The 21,201-nt window shown below is 46.1% G+C and overlaps 2 protein-coding genes across 5 annotated transcripts in view; both read right to left on the bottom strand.

Annotated features, from left to right (window-relative positions):
* Positions 1-7,710, bottom strand: part of Per3 (period circadian regulator 3) — a 46,778-nt gene extending 39,068 nt beyond the window's left edge. The window contains exons 1-5 of one of the 4 annotated variants that reach the window (XM_050153213.1): positions 7,125-7,710; positions 6,614-6,759; positions 5,790-5,905; positions 4,423-4,624; positions 725-773 (exon numbers count right to left, since the gene is read on the bottom strand). In XM_050153213.1, the coding sequence (XP_050009170.1) occupies positions 725-773; positions 4,423-4,624; positions 5,790-5,905; positions 6,614-6,759; positions 7,125-7,222 (611 nt within the window). In that variant the 5' untranslated portion in view covers positions 7,223-7,710. The remainder of the gene's footprint in view (positions 1-724; positions 774-4,422; positions 4,625-5,789; positions 5,906-6,613; positions 6,760-7,124) is intronic. The other 3 variants (XM_050153212.1, XM_050153211.1, XM_050153210.1) reach the window with 3 other exon arrangements.
* A 2,729-nt stretch (positions 7,711-10,439) lies between these two features.
* Vamp3 (vesicle associated membrane protein 3) lies at positions 10,440-20,966 on the bottom strand. The gene is made up of 5 exons (XM_050153330.1): positions 20,835-20,966; positions 18,934-19,018; positions 13,512-13,670; positions 12,599-12,650; positions 10,440-12,045 (listed from the first exon to the last, which is right to left on the bottom strand). Coding segments are annotated over exons 1-5 (315 nt in total). The 5' UTR covers positions 20,837-20,966; the 3' UTR covers positions 10,440-12,028.
* Positions 20,967-21,201: the final 235 nt, after the last annotated feature.

The following is a 21,201-nucleotide window of genomic DNA, read 5'->3' as shown; positions in this document are numbered from 1 at the left end:
TAAGGTGTGGTCAATTTTCTTCTACATCACTCTCTTTTTAAGGCCTGCTATTAAAAATTATAAAGAGACAGGTGTGGGGAAATTTTAAAAATTAATTTTAAATGTGACTGAAAAACGAAAAGCAAATAAAATGGGGCTCAAAACACATTTTTTTGTTTGTTTGTTTTTTTGAGATAGAGTTTCTGTGTAGCTTTGGAGCCTGTCCTGCAACTAGTTCTTATAGACCTAGCTGGCCTTGAACTCACAGAGATCTACTTGCCTCTGCCTCCTGAGCGTTGGGACTAAGGTGTGCATTACCACTGCCTGGCTCAAAACAGTTTTATTGTTAACTTCAAACCAAGGGCTCTGATGATATACGGGGCTAGCAATTATCTTTCAGTCTTTTTTTCTTCTCAATCACATACAAATTTTTTGTTTGTTTTTTGAGACAGGGTTTCTCGCATAACAGCCCTAGCTGTCCTAGAACTCACTCTGTAGACCAGGCTGGCCTTCAACTCAGGGATCTGCCTGCTTCTGTCTCCCGAGTGCAGGGATTAAAGGCATGTGCCACAACCACCCAGTCACATACAAATTCTCATGTAAGAATCAAAAGAGATTTTTGTTTATTTGTTCCGTCTCACTTTGTTGTATCTATAGCAGAATCTAGCTGAATGTGAAAGCATCACCATAAGGGTTGAGCGGAAATTTGAGAGCCACATTTTGAGCGTCCATACGCTTTACTTACCAGATTCTGCAGAAGAAGGATTTCACTGATGCATATCCATACTGTGAAGCTGGAAACAAAGGAAAATGGCCGTTGTATCCCTCACAGGCAGCTCCTCAGGGAAGCAATCCTGTCCCCCCACTCTGCTCTCATCTGGGCCTGCGCTTTCCTTCATCTGACCCTGCCATCTTTCCCTTACTCTCCAGCTAAGCACATCCACTTATGTCACTGTGACGGTCTGACGACAGTCTGGTCCACTCTAACAGCTTGGGGAACTGTGGAGTGACTTCAGACTTTAGTTCTCTGATGCACATGAATGTTGACTGTTTGCCTTTGCTTTCGTTCTGCCCTTGGGGAGATCTAACACTGTGCTCTAGGTTACACGCACAACCCTTTCATGACTCTAATGTACTGCTAATGTCATCTCTCGAGGACGAGACCAATTACTGCAGTGTTTGTTTTAGCCAGCCTTCCTGGTGACAACCTAGAGGTGACAGCCTTCTGCCTTCTTGTGACAACCTAGAGGCAAATACACGTTAGAGTCAAATGAGGAGGCAGAACCTCTGCCCAAACGCTTCACTGAAGTAAAAAGACCTAAGTTACAGAACTATGGAAAACTGCTAAAATACACAGTAACATAATGAGTGAGAACCCGCAGATCCAAAATACTGAAGAGGACGATGTCTCTGCACGGCTAAGGAAAGGATGATAGAAAGAATCAGAAAACTGCCTTTTGCTCACAACATTTACACATTACACCAGGCTTCTATGTTTACCACAAGGCAGACTCTGTGATCTCAGTGGACACAAGCACATAAGGCACACCACAAGCTGAAAGTGAGTTCTGAACAGCCATCCAGCCCTTCTGAGAGGTTTATGCAACCGACACTAAGTGGAAGCGTGTTCTAAAACATGGCCAAACTGACAGTAGAGGATGTAGCATTCTGTGTTGTGTCCACTGATGTCCTCTAAGCTCAGACGAGGAGACTGAAGCAGGTAACATGGGCACTGCCCAGAACGGACATGGAGCTTATTAACTGTTCTCAGCTAAAGCTCAAACCTCAGATTTACATAGCAGAAGTATACTATTCGGAGTAAACCAGATGCACATCAGGCCTGCATCGCAGAAGTAATGATTTCAGGATACAGTAAAGTTTTAGGAGGGATGAAAATATCATGGCAATGATTAACCCATACAAACACTGCTGAAGGAAAAAAAAAAGCAAAAGACAAAAATTAAAACAAAAAACAAAACCAGAAAGAGCTGGCAACATGTTTATCAACCCAGCATCTAGAACAGTTCTGGCCAAATCTAGAACGGATCACTGGCCCCAAGTGTTGAGTGTTCGTAGAATGGGTCATTAATGAAAGCAGAAAAACAAACATAGACAATGAATGCTGAAACGTGTATTTAGGAAAGAAAGATGAACAATAGCAGTATTTTTAAGATGGGAAAAGAGAGATAATGGAGCTAGAGGAAGGTAGAGAGCACTTGATTTAAACACCATAAACGTGGAGGCCAAAAGGTAATAATGTCGTGGCAGTCTGTTTCACTAGAGTGTAAACATATTTCATACTATTAATCCCTGAACTTAAACATGATTAGGAACAGTAAGTCTTGTGCTACACTTTCTTAGGGTTTCTCACCCATGTAGACCACAACGGCCCTGAAGTCACACCCTGACTCATTCTCCAGAATGCTGGGCTTAGCTACCATGCTTACCTGTTTTCCACTTTTCAGAACTATAAAATGAACTTTTTTTTTTTTGAAAATTAGAAAAAAGGGGCACCAGAGGGATGGCTCAGTGTTAAGATACTGATTGATTCGCTAGAGGACCCAGACTCAATTCCCTGCACTCACACGATGACAGCTAACAACTGCCTGGAACTCCAGTTCTAGGAAATCTAACATTCTTTCATGGCTTCCATGGGACCTGAAGCCCATGTGGTGCACAGACAGACAAGCAGGAAAAACACTCATACACCTATAAACGGGATGTAGTTCAGTCAGGAGATGCTTGCCTAGTCTGCACAAAACCTTAGGTTTGATCCCCAGTACTGCATAAGTTTGCCTGGTGGCATATGACTGCAATCCCATTTCTCAGGAGGAAGAGGCAGACAGATTACGGTTTAAGGCCGTTTTTGGCTCTATATACTGGCTGGTTTTATGTGTCAACCTGACACAAGCTAGAGTCATTAGAGAGGAAGGAGCCGCAGCTGAGGAAGTGCTGCCATGAGATCCTGCTGTAATGCATTTTCTCAATTAGCAATCAATAAGGGAGGGCCCAGCCATGGTGGTTGATGCCATCCCTGGGCTACTGGTCCTGGGTTCTATAAGAAAGCAAGTTGAGGAATTCATGTGAACAAAGACAGCAAGCAACTCCCCTCTGTGGCCTCTGCCTCCAGGTTCCAGTCCTGTTTGAGTTCCTTTTCTGATTTCTACCAAATGATGGAGTATGATGAGAAGTGTAGGCCAAATGAACCCTTTCCTGTGACTGCATATCTGGTCCAGACAAACAAGCATTTCACACGGAAACAAAGTTATGAGATCCACAGACTTTTAGGGCCAGAAAAACTGAGTAGGGGCAACCAGCATCTTGTCTATAAAGTCAAAGCTGTTACACAAAGGGATCATGGAGGGGCTGGAGAGATGGCTCAGCGGTTAAGAGCATTGCCTGCTCTTCCAAAGGTCCTGAGTTCAATTCCCAGCAACCACATGGTGGCTCACAACCATCTGTAATGAGGTCTGGTGCCCTCTTCTGGCCTGCAGGCATACAAGCAGACAGAATACTGTATAAATAATAAATAAATACATATTTAAAAAAACAAAAAAAAAAAAAACAAAGGGATCATGGAGTCTGCACAGGAAGAAAGCATGTTGTATGCATTCCAAGGGAGGAGTGCCTGTATTGCCATCACCCGCTGTGAAGTATGCTGGTAATCAAAGGTATTTTTCATATAAAATCTGAAAAATTTAACTTTGTAAAAAGAAATGTACTGGTTTGTTATGTCACTAAATAAGAAAAATACCATTTTATTGTGTTCCCTTTACAGAGGAGAATAAAGCCTGTTGTGGTGCATGCCTTTAATCCCAGCACTAAAGATATAGAAACAGGGGGTTGAAGAGATGGCTCAGTGGTTAAGAGCACTGGCTGCTCTTCCAGAGGTCCTCTGAGTTCAATTCCCAGCAACCACATGGTGGCTCACAACCATCTGTAATGAGATCTGGTGCCCTTCTCTGGCATGCAGGCATACATGGAGGAAAGAATGTTGTATACATAATAAATAAATCTTAAAAAAAAAAAGATGTAGAAACAGGCGGATCCCTGAGTTTGAGGCCAGTGTGACCTACAAAGTGAGGTCCAGGACAGCCTTGGCTACATAGGGAAACCCTGTCTCAAAAAACAAAAAAGAAGCCGGGCGGTGGTGGCGCACACCTTTAATCTCAGCACTCGGGAGGCAGAGGCAGGCGGATCTCTGGAAGTTTGAGGCCAGCCCGGTCTACAAGAGCTAGTTCCGGGACAGGCACCAAAGCTACAGAGAAACCCTGTCTCGAAAAAAACAAAAAACAAAAACAAACAAACAAACAAAAAAGAAAAATAAGTAAATACACAAATGAAGCACAAAGAATAAGGAAAACATGTATGCTGTACTACTTCTGTAAGCATGACCAGATCCCGGGGCAAGATACTCACTCACCCTAACATTGCTCTCATTACCTCTTTGGGTCCGGCTGCTCCAGAAAGGAAGCTGACTCTGAACAGTGTGTGTGTAGAACACCCTCACGTCTTGAGGGGCAAGCAGGTCGACAAAGCACGAGGACGTCAAGAAATCTTTCTTAGAGTTCAGGATCGAAGCAGCCTGCTCCGAAATGTGCACTAGCCGTCCAGACACAAGGGAAAACACTGCCACAAAGGTATCCTGGGAGAAACAGATCAGGCAAAAATTGAAAAACTTACACACAAAAGTCAGTTTCTTCTGGATTTCTACCACAATCCAAGGCTTAAAATACACGCGTGTGCCCACATGCACGCACACACCCCTCGTAAAGAACAAAGCTTCCTAAATAGTTTTCTCCAGCATGCTTCTTGGCAGCCATTATAAAAAGGACACTAGGCTTCCTGAAAGTTTGATCTCGACGCCACAAGCCCACACCAGCTCCTGAGCAGACTAAATATGTCTGCGGCACATAGGCTTTTCTCTTCTGCTAACGGCTCTCCCCCAGGAGGGGACTGTCTTCCTGTCAGTCATGCAGGTTCTATGCTTAAAGACGGAGCTCAAGATCTGCCTCCGTCCCAAGCTGCCCTCCACAGACCTCATTACATAAGAACTGCGCCTCAGGTCCTGTTCGCTTCGTCACCGACTTCACTGATAATTGGCCACTGTGCTTGCTCACGTGGACCTGCTTCCCTGTACAGACTTATGGTGAATGTTTCCTCAGAAGCTGTTTCTTTAAACACCTACTACAGCACGAAGCTCGTTACTTAGGAAACACTACACGACTACTTGTAATACCTACAAAAACATTAAGTTAAAGCGATGCTCAAATTTAAATATCAAATTAAGGCGTCTCCACCATCAATAAAATATGAGGCTTAATTACTGTCAAGAAGAAGAGATGTATATACGCACACTAAAGGTCTCTTCCAAAACTCCCCCATAAAAATGACATCTCAACTCACCTGCTCTACCTAATCCAGCCGCTACAACTTGAGGGAGTAGGTATTGGAACTAAGAATGATACAAATAGAAAGTAACAATTTGGAGATTAGAATAAGGCGCAGGAAATTACTCTGCCATGTTCGGTTGGCTGCTTCTTTCCTTTTTATAGTAGAGAACATGGGATGCTGAGGGGAGGAAAGAACCTGACAGCTCACACACGAGGCTGCGCTAGAGCGCGAGCCGCAGTCTACCTTCAGACGCTCTGCCACAGGCCGGAAACACCACACAGCACCTTCTCAGCAGTTTCGCCTTTGTTTACCTCAGCAAGAGACGCTTTCAATGACTATTTTAACACCTAGAGAAGGTCCTTAGGAGAAGTCACCTCATTCATTGGAGAAGGCAAAACTCATGAAATCTTACTTACTGTGTTCTTGGAAGCATGTTCAGAAGTGAGACCGGCCAGCTCCTCAAGACCGTGCGCAGACACGTCTGTCTGAGGTGCTCCGTGTGGACTGAGATTTGAGAAAAAGTCTCTGTTTGCTAAGAAACACAGGGAGATAAATGGGTAATCCAGTGAAAGCAGCATCTTTAGGAAGTCATGTCTTAGCACTAGCAAGCTGACTTATTTCCCTCAAAACCAGGTCATGTTTGGCTTGCATCAAAAATATGGTCAGTTATGCAAACTTAAGACTATGAATTTTATAAATCCTGCATGCTCTAGGTTACAGGGGACAAAAATCATTTACAGTTCTAAAGCTAGTTAAAGAAATTAAAAGTTCACACACACATTTCTTTATGGAGGAAGCATTAGCATGCACAAACTACTTATTTGTCACAGGTGAAGCAAAGAGGTTTGTGCTAAAGACATAGCAACTTACAGACTACTCAAGAAAGTAAGTCAGAGGGGAAGGAAAAATGTTTGTCCTTTAATTTAGCCAATTTTTTATATTGTGGTTGCACTTCCAAGACATGTGCATGACAGGAAAGCATACATGTCTTTTCTCTTGGAACCTCCAAGGAAGGCAATGCTTCTTGAAAAAGGTCTTCAAGTCTTAGTTTGACTGCTAAACTCTACTCTTGCAACAGATCTGCAGAGACTGCAGTTAGTAAACTCTCAGACAGATCCCATCCTCCTGGCTCTGGAAAGCCCAAAGCGCCACTTCATAACCAGACTCGCTTGTCCTGGCCACAAAGACGCTCAAGCCTCTGGAGAACCCCAGTGCACCCTATTCTTTGCAACTCATTTACCTTGCACGCTATGCACACAGCGAAGGGCATAGTTAAGGGCATCTAGGGTGCTGGGTTTAGTGTGTCTCTCGGCTGGAAAATACTTTTTCATTTCTTGGACAATCATTGTAAGTTCTTCAGATATTCTGTTTCTGTCTTCATGTTCACTGAATAGAAAAAACACACACAGAAGAAGTGGCAATGGTGGACATTCAGAAGTATCTGTTTTTTAGGGTGTTTGGACGCACCAACTCACTCGGGTTTAATGTCCTTGCTCTTGCAGGTAGGGGGCCATTTGACACTTTCCAACCTCCCTTCAGCCCTACCTAACTCCGTCGAATTCTTTAACCACTTTGCCACTTCTTTCCTACTCTGGTAATTTACTCTAGCAACCCCTCCTCCCATCGATTCTTACTCAACTGTCCAAAAGTTCCCTGTCGTGTCGCCTCCTCCGACACTCTCTGCCCCCGGGGTCAAAAATATAACAAAAAAAAGTTGTTAGCCAGCTCCAGGGAAGGCTACCCGGCGTCACCTGTGGCTGCTGTCCACGGAAGTGCCCAGCAGCGGACCCTCCTGTCCCCTGTCGTGGGGACAGTCGCCGCCGACTGCCGGGTCTCCACAGGGGTCCATCCCGCCTGGCAGCCCTCAGTTTGCAGCCAGCCACCAAACCCTGCTTGTTTGGGTCCCTGCCATCGCCTTCGGGAGAAACTGGTCGCCGACCACGCTCATCTGAGGGGCACTTTTCTCCTCAGCATTTTCACAGTCTCTGCTCGGGTGACGAGCTACACCGACACCTCGCCGCCGGAAGCGGGCTGGTCGGACCCCGCCGCGGCTCTCAGGGAGCTCGTTCAGCCCGAACTAACTTTTCCACCGTCCATGTTGGGAAGTCGGCGACCATCAAGAAACGTCTCAGAGCGCACAGTTCCGGGGCGACCGCCCGGGCGGAAGGCCGGGGCAGAGCGGCTGATCATGCAGCGTCGGAGACCCCACTCCAGCCAAGTCCTCGCCCACCCGCGCACCGCCAGGTCTCGAGGCCAGCCGCGTGCTGAGCCGCCGCCGGCCCCACCCCCCTGCGCGCCAGGGCTCTGGCCACGCCCCTCCGCCGCGCGACTGGTCACGACGGCCGGCTACGGGAGGCCCCACTGGCCAGGGGCGGGCCGGGGGCGGAGTCAGTCTCGGCACAGCGGGGGTTACATAACCGCGGGCGGGTGGGCGGGTGCAAAGGCCCCGGAGAACCTTACGTAACGCGCGGGTCGGGCGAGGTCGGCTCTCGGCCAATCCCGTCCGCCAGGAGCCCGGGTCGGGGGCGGAGTGGCCGTGAGTACGCTAGGGCCTAGACGCGCCAGTCTACGGCTGGACTTCCCAGAGGCGGGGCCTCGGAGCTGTCAGTCAGGAGGGGGCGGGTCAGGGGCGTGGCCTGCGCGGCCGACAGGTGAGTGGAGCCTGGTTTCCCTGCGGCACTTGTGAGGCTCCTCGAGGGGACGCCGTGCATGAACGGTCTTCTTGGTTTCCTATTGTTTTAATCTTTCCTAAACTTGCTGTCTCTTCCCGAATGCCAGCTACAGGCGAATGGACCCAGGTAGAATCCAACCAAATTTTCAAAAATAGAAATTTAATGATACTAGGTAACTTCCCTGGCTGCCCTGAAGTTACAGATTCATTTAGCAACAGGAGGAAAATAAACATATGTAAACGACGCCCCCTTTTCCAGGAAACAGCCGGAACGCTCTTTTCATCTGTCTCCACTCTTCCGAAATGAAATCAACAGGGCAGAGCTCCAGCCCTCTGCTGCCTGGGTACACCAAGAAGACACGGGGGGGGGGGGGGGGGGGGGGGGGGGGTAGGGGGGGGGATAGGAGATGGTGCAGCAGTTTAGAGGGGAGCGCCTAGTCCGTCCGTTGGACGGTTCCCAGGCACCCTCTATCAGGTGCCTCACAAGTATCCGTAATTCCTGCTCCAGCGGATCCAACGCCCTCATGGATAAAAGCACTTGCACGCACGTGCACATATCCAGACACACAGCAGAGAAATAATAGAATCTAGAAAAAAAAGGTACACACAGTATTTTTTGGATGAATGAAAGATGTTCTAGGTCAAAGAAGAGGAAAGTGACAGAGGGCAGTTATCCACATTATGTAGTTTTTCTCTACACCGGACCACTCTACTGCCAAACTCTTCTTTAAGAAGCATTTATTATACCGCTATTGTGTGCACACCTGAGCAGAGATTATTGTACTCTCTGAGGACAGGACAAAAGTCTCTACACTCAACATACAACACAATTGACCCCTGAAAGTCTGAGATGATGATAAAGAAGAAGCTGGTGGAATGGGAAGGATGGAGGTTAAGGGAGGAGGCAAAAAGGATTGGGAAATGGACTGGAGGATGTTTTCACTGAGAAGGGGAAACTGAGCCTCAGGGGTGCCTTGGGGTGAGGGAAGTGGGTGGGGACAGCGCTGAAGAGCACTGCATCTGCCAGGCCATCCCGGTGCAGAGCAGGTGAGTTGAACGTGTGAACATGTGAGCTGGTCCCAACGGAAGGGCCCGACTATCCGTATCTACCTATCTGGCTGGTGGGGGTGTGGTGTGCCAAGGCCAACTTTCCAGATTACTTCCAGAAGACCATATTTTAAGAAACCCACAGGCCACATCCTACCTTCAAGCCAGCTCCTAACTCATCTCTGCACAGAGAAGCACTTTCATTTGGGGTGTGTGACACTGTTGACTTTATTGGGTCTGGAATCAGCTGAAAGGCAACCTGCTGAGCAGGCAATCCTGGAGGATTTTCTTGCTGATTATAGGAAGTGGGGAAGACCTACCCTATGTAGGCAGCAACTTTTGGTGGCAGCTCAGGTAATGGTGATGGAAGAAGGATGCTCTGCTTTTTGCCCGTGAGCCTTCACTCACTGGCAAGTTCATCTGCCCTGATGTGGCTGCCCTTTGCTGTTACCAGATCTCAGCTTCTCTGAGCTTCAACATGGTCGGAAGACCAGAGGTTTTCCAGGAATACCCCCACAGCCTGCAATGCTGGATTGGAACTGCAGAAGCACTTAGCCTCATGAACTGAACAGCTACTAAGTTCTCTGTAAGGGAATGGTGGGTTGGAGCACATCAGCTCAGCACACCCCAAAGCCAAGGTCTCAGCACAAAGGAGATTTATTTGCCCCAAAGGAACAAAGGGCAGAGAGTGAGAGACAAAGATTGGGGATAGAGGATGAGGGAGAAGGGAAGGGAACAAGGTAGAAGGGGCAGGGATGTTTGTCCTGGAGGGAGACAGACATAGTGACCCATAGGAAAATGGCAGCTTATAAAGAAAAAAGGGGAAACCCATGTTTGGATGAGGTCTTTAATTTTAATTGGGCATGTTAATCAGGTGAGCCAAAGGGGGTTTTTTGATTGCTGGACTTTAATACTTTAATAGCTGGACCTTGGTAGTCAGTCACAGGAGGAGAAAGTGGCCGAATAGGGGAACAGACCTTGGGGGCTAGCTTTAGGAATGTAATCTAATGTTTTTTTAGGGAGGGAATAGGAGAGAAGGGCAGGGCCTGCCAGAGTCACGTCTGTCATGCTTAGGCCGGCTTCAGTTCCATCATTCCCAGTCTCTTCAGTGGGAAGCAGATGATATCACACAAGCCAATCTAATAAACCTTCCTCTAATATATATTCATCTGTTCTGTTGTCCGAGGGAAGCCTAGCACAGGACGGGATCTCCAGCTGCTCAGGGAAACTTGTGCTGCAGCGGGGGGTGGGTAAGAGACAAAAGGTAGTATGTGGGGGGGGCAGCAAGGAGAAGTTTTAGGACTCGGATCAGGTGTACCCACCCCGCTTCAAGGAACACAAGACAGGATCATGTTAATAAACAACTTTATTTAGGACATCATAGCGGGAAAGTTCCCAGCTAAATGCACAGACAAGCGAGGTATTACTGTGTTAACGCAGGAGCCAATGAGTTACATGGGTCTGAGTATGGAGGAGACAGCACCAAGGTTGTGGGTCAGACCAGGACAGAGGCCCTAGGCTGATGCTGCTTTCCCATTGTGGGGCACACTTTCAATAGTTATATTGTTTCAGTAATGTCAGGGGAACAAATAAAAAACTGGAACCAGATTCTATTATGCCTTGACTGATGCTACTTTGCACACACAAAATCCAGGGCATTCTAGAGGCACTGCCATAGGCAAAGAAAGCCTGTTTCTTCCTCACTGATTTCTTATGTTCATTCATGCCTGAACTCTCCACTTTGAACCATGCCTTGATGAAAAGTCTGATACACAACGAAAGTGTTTCAGATGGCAATAGCTATGGCTTAAGAGCAACAGGCATCTCTGCTTAGCTCTCCACTTGGAAGTGGCCAATACCTCACCTCAAGCATAATACAGAGGACCGGTTTAGAAAGTGGGGTATGAGCAAAAGCAGTAAACAGCATTCGAGATCTCGGGTCTGTGCAAACTGACGTGAGGCTGCAGAGCTGCTGCTCACACTGCACTAGCGACCGCAGCCTCTAGTTCAGTCTGCAAACTGCTGGCTAAATGTCTGACTTTAGCTCGTCTCTATAGCTCTGTGAAAGAAACCAAATCTGAAGGAGTAGCATTATCTACAGCATAGGAAGGACTGTGAAAGTGCTGAAGGCTCACACAGAACTAACACTTTCTTCTTGAAGGGCACCTTGAGTTACATTTGGCACATTATCTAAATTTGTCTATTAGGGACAGACTTACGGACATTTTATTTGTATTTAACTTTTGGCAAAAATACTTTGGTCATAGTTCTACAAAAACATTTTAAAGGGTTATTTTTGATTAAAATACTCTGAGAAGTGATACACAACAAGAACAAAAAAGTAAACATCTTCACACCTAAGATGAAAGCATTTTAAATAGAGCAGGAGTCAGTAGTGCTTACAGAAAGGAGGGTCCTCTTAAGGAAAAGGAGCCAGTATCAAAATAAGGCTCACCCTGTTATTGCCACCGATGTTTACTAAGCAGTAGTGTTCTTCCTGGAAGGCACGAGCTGGGAGTCTAATCACCCAAAGGTTTGAAAATGTTGTTTTGAAGATGATGTCAGATGTGGGGACAACTGACTTGAATAGAATCCCCTTCCTGGAATCCACAGCGAGTCATCAGTGACAACATCCACCTTGACTCCAGCACTCTGGAGCAGCAGAAGTCCTCTTTCCTAGTCGGTGCATAGCTCTGTGAAGGCACTGTGCAAAATGTGGGCAGGGCTGCTCACACCCCCATTTGGAGTGTATATTTAAACAAAGGCACATTTCCTAGGCAGTGAACTGTATGTAAACTAACAAAAATAATCATTTGGACAAAAAAACAAAACAAAACAAAACAACCCAGTAGGTAAGCTCAATAACATAGAAGGCTCTAAGTAGAAAGTCTTGAAAACGCTCCTGAACAGTAGGCTTCGGTTTCACCAGGTTCTTCATTAAGAGACACACCACACTAAGAAGCAGGGAAGATTTAGAAACAGTGAAAGGGCAGTTTAGTCTTTTTGCATAGATACTCAATATGGACTTCTATTGTCTAAATAAGGACAGGAAGAAATCGATTTGGCCAGTTGGGATGGAGCAAGGTGGTCTCAGCTAATCACTATATTACACAAAAGGAAACATAAAACGACACAGGAAAGAAAAATTGACCAGTTAGTAGGAATGATATTCCAGTCTCAAAGGATTAATGTATGTATGTATGTATGTGTGTATGTACCGATATATCTAAAACACCAGACTTTATTACACAAATCAAATATTTAGGGTCAATATGGTGGTGGTACATGCCTATAATCCTAACACTTGAGAGGTTGAGGTAAGAAGATAACAAGTTAAAGGTCAGGTTGAGTTGAACAGTGAGACTCTGCCTCAAACCTCCCTCCACACTACCATCCCAAAAAACTCTCAAGTATCCCAATTATTTGGTAAAGAGAACCTTGGGATGAACTAACCTTCACCCTTTGCTCCTGCACATGCAAACATCTGTGAATAAGGGGAGAACTCACCAATAATGATGATGACAATAATCACCAGGACACTGATCCCTATCGCCCACATCTGCAACAAGACAGGTCCATTTAACATTGCAAAAACAGACAGACAGCGCTCACTGAAATAGCAAGCACTGTAGTGTGTGAAATAAGTTATCATTTCTAAAGCCTAAATTTAACGTTTTCAGTTAAGGTCTAAAATTTAGTTATGGGCTTTCAAAAATGTGTTCCAATCCTCCGTGGCCCCTGGAAAAACAAATTTCCACACAAGCTACTGACTGTCCCATGTATCCTTTCTAAAGAAAGCATGACAGAAAAGTATTTGCAATGTAATCACAGACGCTCTCATTTGCTAACTATGTAAGCCTACTTTGAGCAATATTTGTATGTTGCTTTCTCTTCTTTCATTGATCAGGAGAACTTCTCAGCATTTAACTTTTGTTTGTTTGTTTTTTTGTTTTGTTTTTCGAGACAGGGTTTCTCCGTAGCTTTTTGGTTCCTGTCCTGGAACTAGCTCTTGTAGTCCAGGCTGGCTTCAAACTCACAGAGATCCTCCTGCCTCTGCCTCCCGAGTGCTGGGATTAAAGGCGTGCGCCACCACCGCCCGGCAGCATTTAACTTTTGAAATCAGAGTCTTTCCTAGAATGGCCTGCAAACTGAGCATCAAAGCCAGAACTACCTTATCAGTGTGTTCTCAGGTACCTGGGCGGGGGTTTAATGCCCAGGGCTGGTTTGGGACAGTTCTATTCTGCATATCTTTTAACTTTAGTACAAAACATGAGATTGGATTCCAAGCTATGGGCAAGGAAAAGTGAAGTAGACTCACGGTTGGCCCAGATCCACCCAGAGTCACAGAATGCAATGCTGTGGCCTCTGCAACACTTTGGCACGGAGGGTCTAAAGGGAAGGTCTGTCAGGAGGGTATTACCTTGCAGTTCTTCCACCAGTACTTTCTCTTCAGCTTGGCAGCACTTGTTTCAAACTGAGAAGCACCTGCCTGCAGTGCATCTGCGCGATCATCTAGCTCCGAGAGCTTCTGATCTCTTTCTAACACCTTGTCCACGTTGACTCTCATGATATCAACCACCTAAACGGACATGGTTCCAGTTACTCAAGAAGGAGAGGAAGAACAAAACTCCACATGAACTCTACGGGCACCTCCCCTGCCCAGGTCAGCATTTTATTACTTTGAGGTAAACTTTCACTTAAAAAAGGAGGCCCAGGTCTTTGTGATAAATCCACTTAGCAAACCGGTGAGAGAAGGGAACATTAATAATGGGCAGTGCTGGGGAAATCCACACTACCACTGCATGCCACGGTGAGAGAGTCAGCTTCCTCTAAGGTCTGAAACAGGACAGGGCACTCACTTTCATGGCTCTACACTGGCAGTTCTGGCCAGGGCAATCAGGTAAGGAAACAAGGACATCCTAGTTTAAAGTAAGAGGATATCTACTGCTCCAGGTAACAAATTCTACAGAAAACCCTAAGACTCTTTCAAAGGAGGCTGGCAAGATGACTCAGCAGGTCAAAGTTCTTGTTGTCAGTCTGATGACCCGAGTTCAATCCCTGGGACCCACAAGAGAAATGGAAATGGTGGAAAGAGAAAACTAACTCCTCAGGTGCCCTCTGGCCTCTGCATGTGGTGGACGAACTGCGAGTCCTCCCCACCTCAATCGCTTTTAGGGCCAGGTCTGTGCTATCAGTCATTCCTGCTCTCTTAAGGCAAGATGAGTAGTAGTGACGGGAAAACCCTGGATGCCCATGGGTCAGTTAACCTGGATTCCATAGCACAGCACAGCAGAAACATGAGAGTTTGCCTTAACAAGGTGCAAAAAGAGAGGCAACTCAAAGAAAGTTGTCCCGGACCTCCAACACATATATCAATATATCATGGCACATCTGTGCCCACTGAAGTACCTCTACCCCTTCTGTTCACACACACACACACACACACACACACACACACACACACACACGTAAGTCTTTAAAAGTAATCTTCAAAATCTACTACAATGAATAAATTCAGTAAAGTTTCAGCACCTAAGATAAATGTATAAATTAGTTATTTTTCTACATGCCAGCAATAAGCAATTTGAAAAGGACAAAGAGAACAACGTCCTTACCAAAACATCTGAAAACATAAAACCACAGAAATATATTTAATCAAAAACAGGTGTGGCAGTCTGCTCCTGTAACCCCAGCACTGGGGAGGCAGAGAGAGTAGGGTCCGAGAGACTCATGGACCTATTAGTCCAGTCTCCAGATAAGCTCTGGTTGCAGTGTAGGACCCTGTCTCAAGGGTGGAAAGAAAATAGTAGAAAAAGAAGAAAACTCCTGACTTTGAGCCCTGGCCATCACTTATGTACACAAATGCATATGCCACCCCCGCTCATGAAAGAAAAATCAAAACAATACACAACACTGCTGTGAGCTGGGTCCAAGAGCACGTACCTTCTAGCATTTAGGAGGCTAGGGCAAGACCTCACGATTCAAGGGCAGCCTGGGCTATACCTTGTCTCAAAACTAAGCAATCCCCGCCACAGATTGCTATAAAAATTAAAGTCTTAGTAAGGGAAAGACACCCATGTTTGCAGTTGGAAGACTTAATACTGTGGAGACAGCAGTATTCTACAAGAAACTGACAAAGTCAATACAATTCCAACAGCTTGGCCTTTTTTCATATATAATTTCAAAGAACCGAGAATAAACAAACCAGTACTAAAGAGAGAGTTGCAATGGTCATACTTCCCCATTCCCACCCCGGCACAGAGCTGGAGTGACGAGAAAGGTGACGGTGGAGAGAGCTGGGAACCTGGACACCTGCCTACACATCTGCAGCCAACTGACTCATCGATCCTGGGGCTGGGATGGAACCTAGGTTCGTATCCTGAGCTACAACTAATTTTCAAAAGGATGCTAGTCTCAGATATTCTTTTTGACAAACAGGGCTGCAAAGGAAACAAACAGCCATAAGGAAAGAATGAAGCTATATTCCTGTTTCATTTTCTATACAAAAAGAACTCAAAATAGACCAGTGAGTTAAATTTTAGAGCTAAGAGATAAACATTTTTAGAAGAAGAAAGTAAAGCTTTCTAGTTTGTTCAGTTTCTACTGCTGGGCTAAAACACCATGACCAAATGCATCTTGGGGCAGAAGGCTTTAATTTATCTTTCAATATCCAGGGAAGTCAGGGCAGGAACTAATGGTGCAGATGACAAGGAGGAATGCTGTTTATGGGCTTGCTACCTGTGGCTTACTCAGCCTGCTTCTTACACCACCCAGGACCACTTTCCCAGGGGTGGCATCAACCAGTAATAAGCTGGGTCATCCCACATCAATCATTAGACAAAAAAATGCTTGCCCATAGGCAAATCTGGTGAGGGAAATGTTCTCAAATGAGGTTCCGTTTCCTAAAATGACTCTAGCTGGTCTCAAGTTGACATAAAACTAGTCAGCACACAGCTTCAGCTTCTTAGATTTGGTATCAAGAGCAACAAAAGAAAAATATTAATTAAAGAGATAATTGGGGCCGGGCAGTAGTGGCACACACCTTTAATCCCAGCACTCGGGAGACAGAGACACGTGATCTCTCTGTAAGACTAAGGCCAGCCTGACCTACAAAGAGAGTTCCAGGACATCTAGAACTGTTACACAGAGAAACTCTGTCTCAAAAACAAACAAATAATAAAAGGACAGGGAGAGAAATTGGGCTTTATAAAAAGTAAAACCTTGATAATTTATTCAGCATATGTCATATTAAAAGTAAATGATACTCAAATTAAAAAAAAAGTAAAACCTTTTGGCATTAAAGTATACTATGAAGATATGAAGACTCAACCAACCTAGGATAGAAATACTTATGAACTACATATCTGATAAATGTTAGAATTGAAGAGTCCATAAAAGAGCCTTATGAGTTAAGATGAGAAAGACGACACAATAAAATCAAAAGGAAGCGTGTTATGAGACACACTGCTGTAATCCTAGTCCTTGGGAGGCTGAGACAGGATGATCTGAAGTTCAACAGTAGCTTGAGCTACATAGTAAGTTCCAGGTTAGCCTGTGCTAACAGCAGTAACACAAAAGGGGGGTAAAAGACTTAAAACAGTCACTTATGGCTGACATGCACTAGCAGGACGTTCACAATCACTAATCATTGATCAAATCATTAATTAATTCAAAAGCACAGGGAGATGGCACCTCCTGCTTGCTAGGATGGCTGCAGTCCCAAACTCAGAGCACTAGGGACATCAGACACTGCTGTCAGGAAATAAGCTAGTGTAGGATAAGTAGTCACAGAATTATTATAAGAACCAGAGATGCTATTCTTAGGTCCACACCCTAATGAAACAGAGATGAAGATACATTTAAAGATCTGGCTCCAGGATATTTACAGCAGCGTTACAAATTAAGAGCAGCTCAGCTCCCACTAACTGTGAGTGGGTAACAAGTCATAGTTTACACGGATCATGAACTCCCTCTCTGCTAGAGGGGATGAATGCTAGCACAGCCTACCGCCTGGGTAACATGGAAACACTATGGTGAGACTAGGTACAAGGCAGAAAGAGGGGAGGGTGAGTGATTACAAAAGGAGTGCTTCTCAGCAGTGACAAGAGTTCTGAATGCAGGACAGTGTGATTTGTGCAACCCAGCGATCACACTAAACAAACTACACAAGGGATGAGACTTCACCTCAAAGAACAAAAATGCAATTCTCTTTAAAATTCCTCTATTTTCTAAACAAGGCTACAATTTGAGTTTGCAAGTGACAGAGCTAGTATAAAGGTCTAAAATGCTCAGAACTAAGTTCAAAAAGAAACCATCATATCCAAATATTATTGTATGATTTAATAACAATATGTAAGATAACTAGTTTTAGGGCAATTAAAAGCAGAAAGATTGTGCTAGGAGGTGGTGGCTCATGTCTTTAGTCCCAGCAGTTGAGAAGCAGAGGCAGGCAATCTCTGAGTTTGGCCAGCCTGGTCTACAGAGTTCTCGAGACTGGGGACGGCCTGGGCTACACTGAGAAACCCTATAAGAATATAGAAATAGGGAACCAGGAGGTAGTTCATCAGTTAAGTGCATTGGCTGCACAGCAGCTGACAACCTTCTGCAACTCCAATTCTAAGGGTTTTGATGCCCTCTTCTGGCCTCTGTAGGCACTGCACACATGCAGTACACATAGATGCAGTCAAAACACTAACACAGATAAAATAACAATAAATCTTGAAAAAAAAAATCCTTACTGCTGCCCTTGGTTGTGAGGTCGTGCTTGGCTTCAGCATGTATGAGACCACTGAGTTACTTGTCCCTGTGGGATTTGTCTTTGGATGCTATCTAGACAGAAGGGATGACAAAAGCTAACGGCCTTCTGGAATAAGACTATGCTCTTTCAAAGGGAATTGAGACCCAATGAGGAGGTTAGTTGGAAGTAAAGCCTGTGGCTAAATCACAGGATGTTTACATTTTAAAGTTATCAGAGAAATAAAAATGTTTATTATTTTTTTTAAAAAATGAATATGGAAATGTTGGCCTGAGGTTCTCACAGTTTCTTTACTGTACACATGAACGCACCCAAACAAAAGACACCGTAAGAGTCCTCTAGCTTGAGAGTTCCGGAGAGAAGCTGGGCTATAGCAGTTCCACCTTCAATGTGTCCCTCAGCAACTGCCAAAGAAAGCGTCAACAAACCTGCCTATACCAGGTAACTAGTAAACCTGGCTATAGGACAAACAAACAAACACCAGATCAGAAAGACTTGACCCTTCTTGAACAATCTAATTACCCCATCCTACAAAGTGGCTCTGAGGACATACTTCGAGGACAGGGTCATCTGTTTTAGGTATCTGATTTGATAGTAGATAATTAAGTATGAAACCAGGAAGAGTCCACTTTGTGCTTAAAACGCAGCTTCTACAACATGCAGGCAAAACACTCCTACACATAAAAAATAAAGAATATGAAAAAAGAGAATATGGAAATACTGGTTTGAATTTCTCACAGAATCTTCCATGTGGTCTTCTAACTACACATCTAGAAAGAAGACGTCTACATAGTCAAAATTTATACTTGCACATTGATGATGCTTTTTTTCTAACAGTAATTTTTTAAAATTATGTATGTGTGTGTGTCTATGCAGATGCATGCAGCTGCCCTTGGAGGCCAGAGTTAAAGGCAGATGAGTGGCCCAAATACGTGTAGTTGGAACCCAACCTGGATCCTCTGCTAGAACAACAGTAAGCGTTCCTAACCACTGAACAATTTTCTGCAGCTCCAGTGACTTTCCTGACAGATTCTACAGAATTCCCATGTCTGTTTAAAAGTTACACTTCAGCATTTTAGAGCACTACCTCATCTACTTGATTCTGTGTCTGCTGGAGTCTGCGGTTACTGCCAGCGGCAGCACTTGAACTTCCTGAAGGCACACCTGTGGACCTGAAAGGTAGAAGGCAGAAGCATGAGTATGTTATGATTTCCAATGTACTTACATAAGCCAGACTTGGTAAGGCAAACACGTAATCCCAGTGCTCCTACAGTGAGATGGGAGGGGGAGACATGAGAGCTTTGGGCACTTGACAAATGCAGCACCATCTGAAACTGTCCTCTGTTCTCACACATATACCACGCCGTGTGTGTGTGTGTGTGTGTGTGTGTGTGTGTGTGTGTGTGTGTATACAAACTTTTATGTCAGGACTCAGTCTTATGAAATTTTTTAAAAAGAAAAAAACAGTCCTGCAGTAAGAAATAAAGGCACTAATGCATTTTTCTTTATACTCCCTTGATAATTCCCAAGACTGTCCCAGTTGATGGTGACCAAAGTCTGAATTAATGAAGTGCATAGTGTATGATTCTAAGACTGGATACCTCTACTTTTGGTCTTCCTAAAAAAAAAAAAAAAAAACCTTGCTAGGGGCTGGAGAGGTGGCTCAGCAGTTAAGAGCACTGGCTGCTCTTCTAGAAGTCCTAAATTCAATTTCCAGCAACCACACGGTGGCTCACAACCATCTATAATGAGATCTGGTGCCCTCTTCTGGCTTGAGGCAGACATGCAGGCAGAACACTGTACATGATAAATTTAAAAACCCAAACTTGCTTTAGGACACACAAATGATTAAGGGCACCGAGTACTCGCCTGATTTTTTTGTTGGGGCAAGAACTGTCTTATTATAGTTAGAAACAATCACAAAATAGCAAAATGGATTAGTATGGTTGGGTTTGTGTGAATGGAAAGGTGGGCTGAAGCAATTCTGTCTTGGGAAAGCCTTCTTCCACAGGTTCTTCGAATGCTCTTTCACTCACGCCCACTTTTCATAACTACTCTTGCTTTGAAATCCTTAAGACCTCCACTAAACTCCTCCTGCGTCTACGACAGCACCTCAGGTGAGCCTAGCTACACAGCAGTCGTCCTGTCGGTGATTCAACAGTTCTTTGAAGTTTGCACCGTGTCTATCACCAGGACACGACACTTCTGATGGCTGCCTCACAGAACTCCGGGTCTGAGAGGGAAGCAGATAAACCGAGCTCTGGGGCCAAACGGTATCCATGTGTCCTATGAATCCTAACAGCTCTCTGAAGAGGGTACATAGTCTTCCCCTCTTCATCTTACTAAAATTTAGAATGAATATGTAGCTGGCTAAAGTGAAGCCTGGTCCAGTTTAATTCTTTGAATGAAATGTCGGGCACAGCAGTCTGACCAGGTACATCTTAAGTGGTGTCAACTTTGGGTAGAGGGATATTACCCATTTACAAACAAGAGTGTTTTCTGCTTAAAAGGGAAGCGAAACCCACGGCCAAGGGCTGCTGGGACCGCGGCAGCTCTTCTGAGGCCGCCACCTGGGCCTCACCCCTGGCCATGCTTGGGTTTCCCGCACTTTCGGGGGCACCACCGCGCAGAGAGCGAGCCTCAGCTCGGGGTGGCCCCCGCCCCTCCAGGACCGCGGGGAAGGAACCACGGGGTGTGGCGGCAGCTTCCTCTGGAAGCCGGTGCCCCACCCTCGCCCTTCCGCGTCTGCCCGCCAGCCCGCGGGGCACTCCGGGACGCCGCGCCACTCCGACTCGGCCCGCAGCGTCCGAGGGCAGAGTGCACCCCGGGGCCACCGCCCACCTCGGGCCCAGAGCGCTGCGCGCAGGCCCGCGAGGCCTCCACCCAAGTCCGGGTCCCGAGCAGCGGCCACCACGCCTGACGAGGGCCTCAGGAGGGGGCTGCGGCCCCCGGAGCCCGCCTCGCCTCGCAGCACGGCGCGTCACTCACATTTTGGCGGCAGCGGTAGCGGCGGCGGCAAGCAGCCGAGGGTCTGCGGACTCGTGCGGCGAGCGACCGAGGCTGTGGAGATGGGCGGGGCTGCGGTGACGTCACGAGCAGGGGCCGGACAGGAACCGAGGAGGAGCTCCCGGCCGCGAGGGCGCGCCGGAAGTGGGCGGGGCCCAGGCGCGACGCTCGGGCTGCAACCGCCCTGCCGAGCAGACTGGGAGGAGCCAGAGCTCGACGGGGAGGAGTGGGCGGGGCTAGGGCGCTACGCCTGCGCCTGCGCCCTTGGGCTGGCTCTTCGACGCCAATGAATCACAACAGCTTCCTCAAGCGTCGCCGCTGCCCTGTCTCTAGCCCTGGAAAGGCAGTT

The sequence above is a fragment of the Alexandromys fortis genome, unplaced genomic scaffold (assembly GCF_014885135.2).
Source record: "Alexandromys fortis isolate MF-2015 unplaced genomic scaffold, M_Fortis_MF-2015_v1.1 scaffold_88, whole genome shotgun sequence".
Taxonomy (NCBI): Eukaryota; Metazoa; Chordata; class Mammalia; order Rodentia; family Cricetidae; genus Alexandromys; species Alexandromys fortis.
The sequence above is the reverse complement of the archived record's forward strand: the minus strand, read 5'-3'. Positions and strand labels throughout refer to the sequence as shown.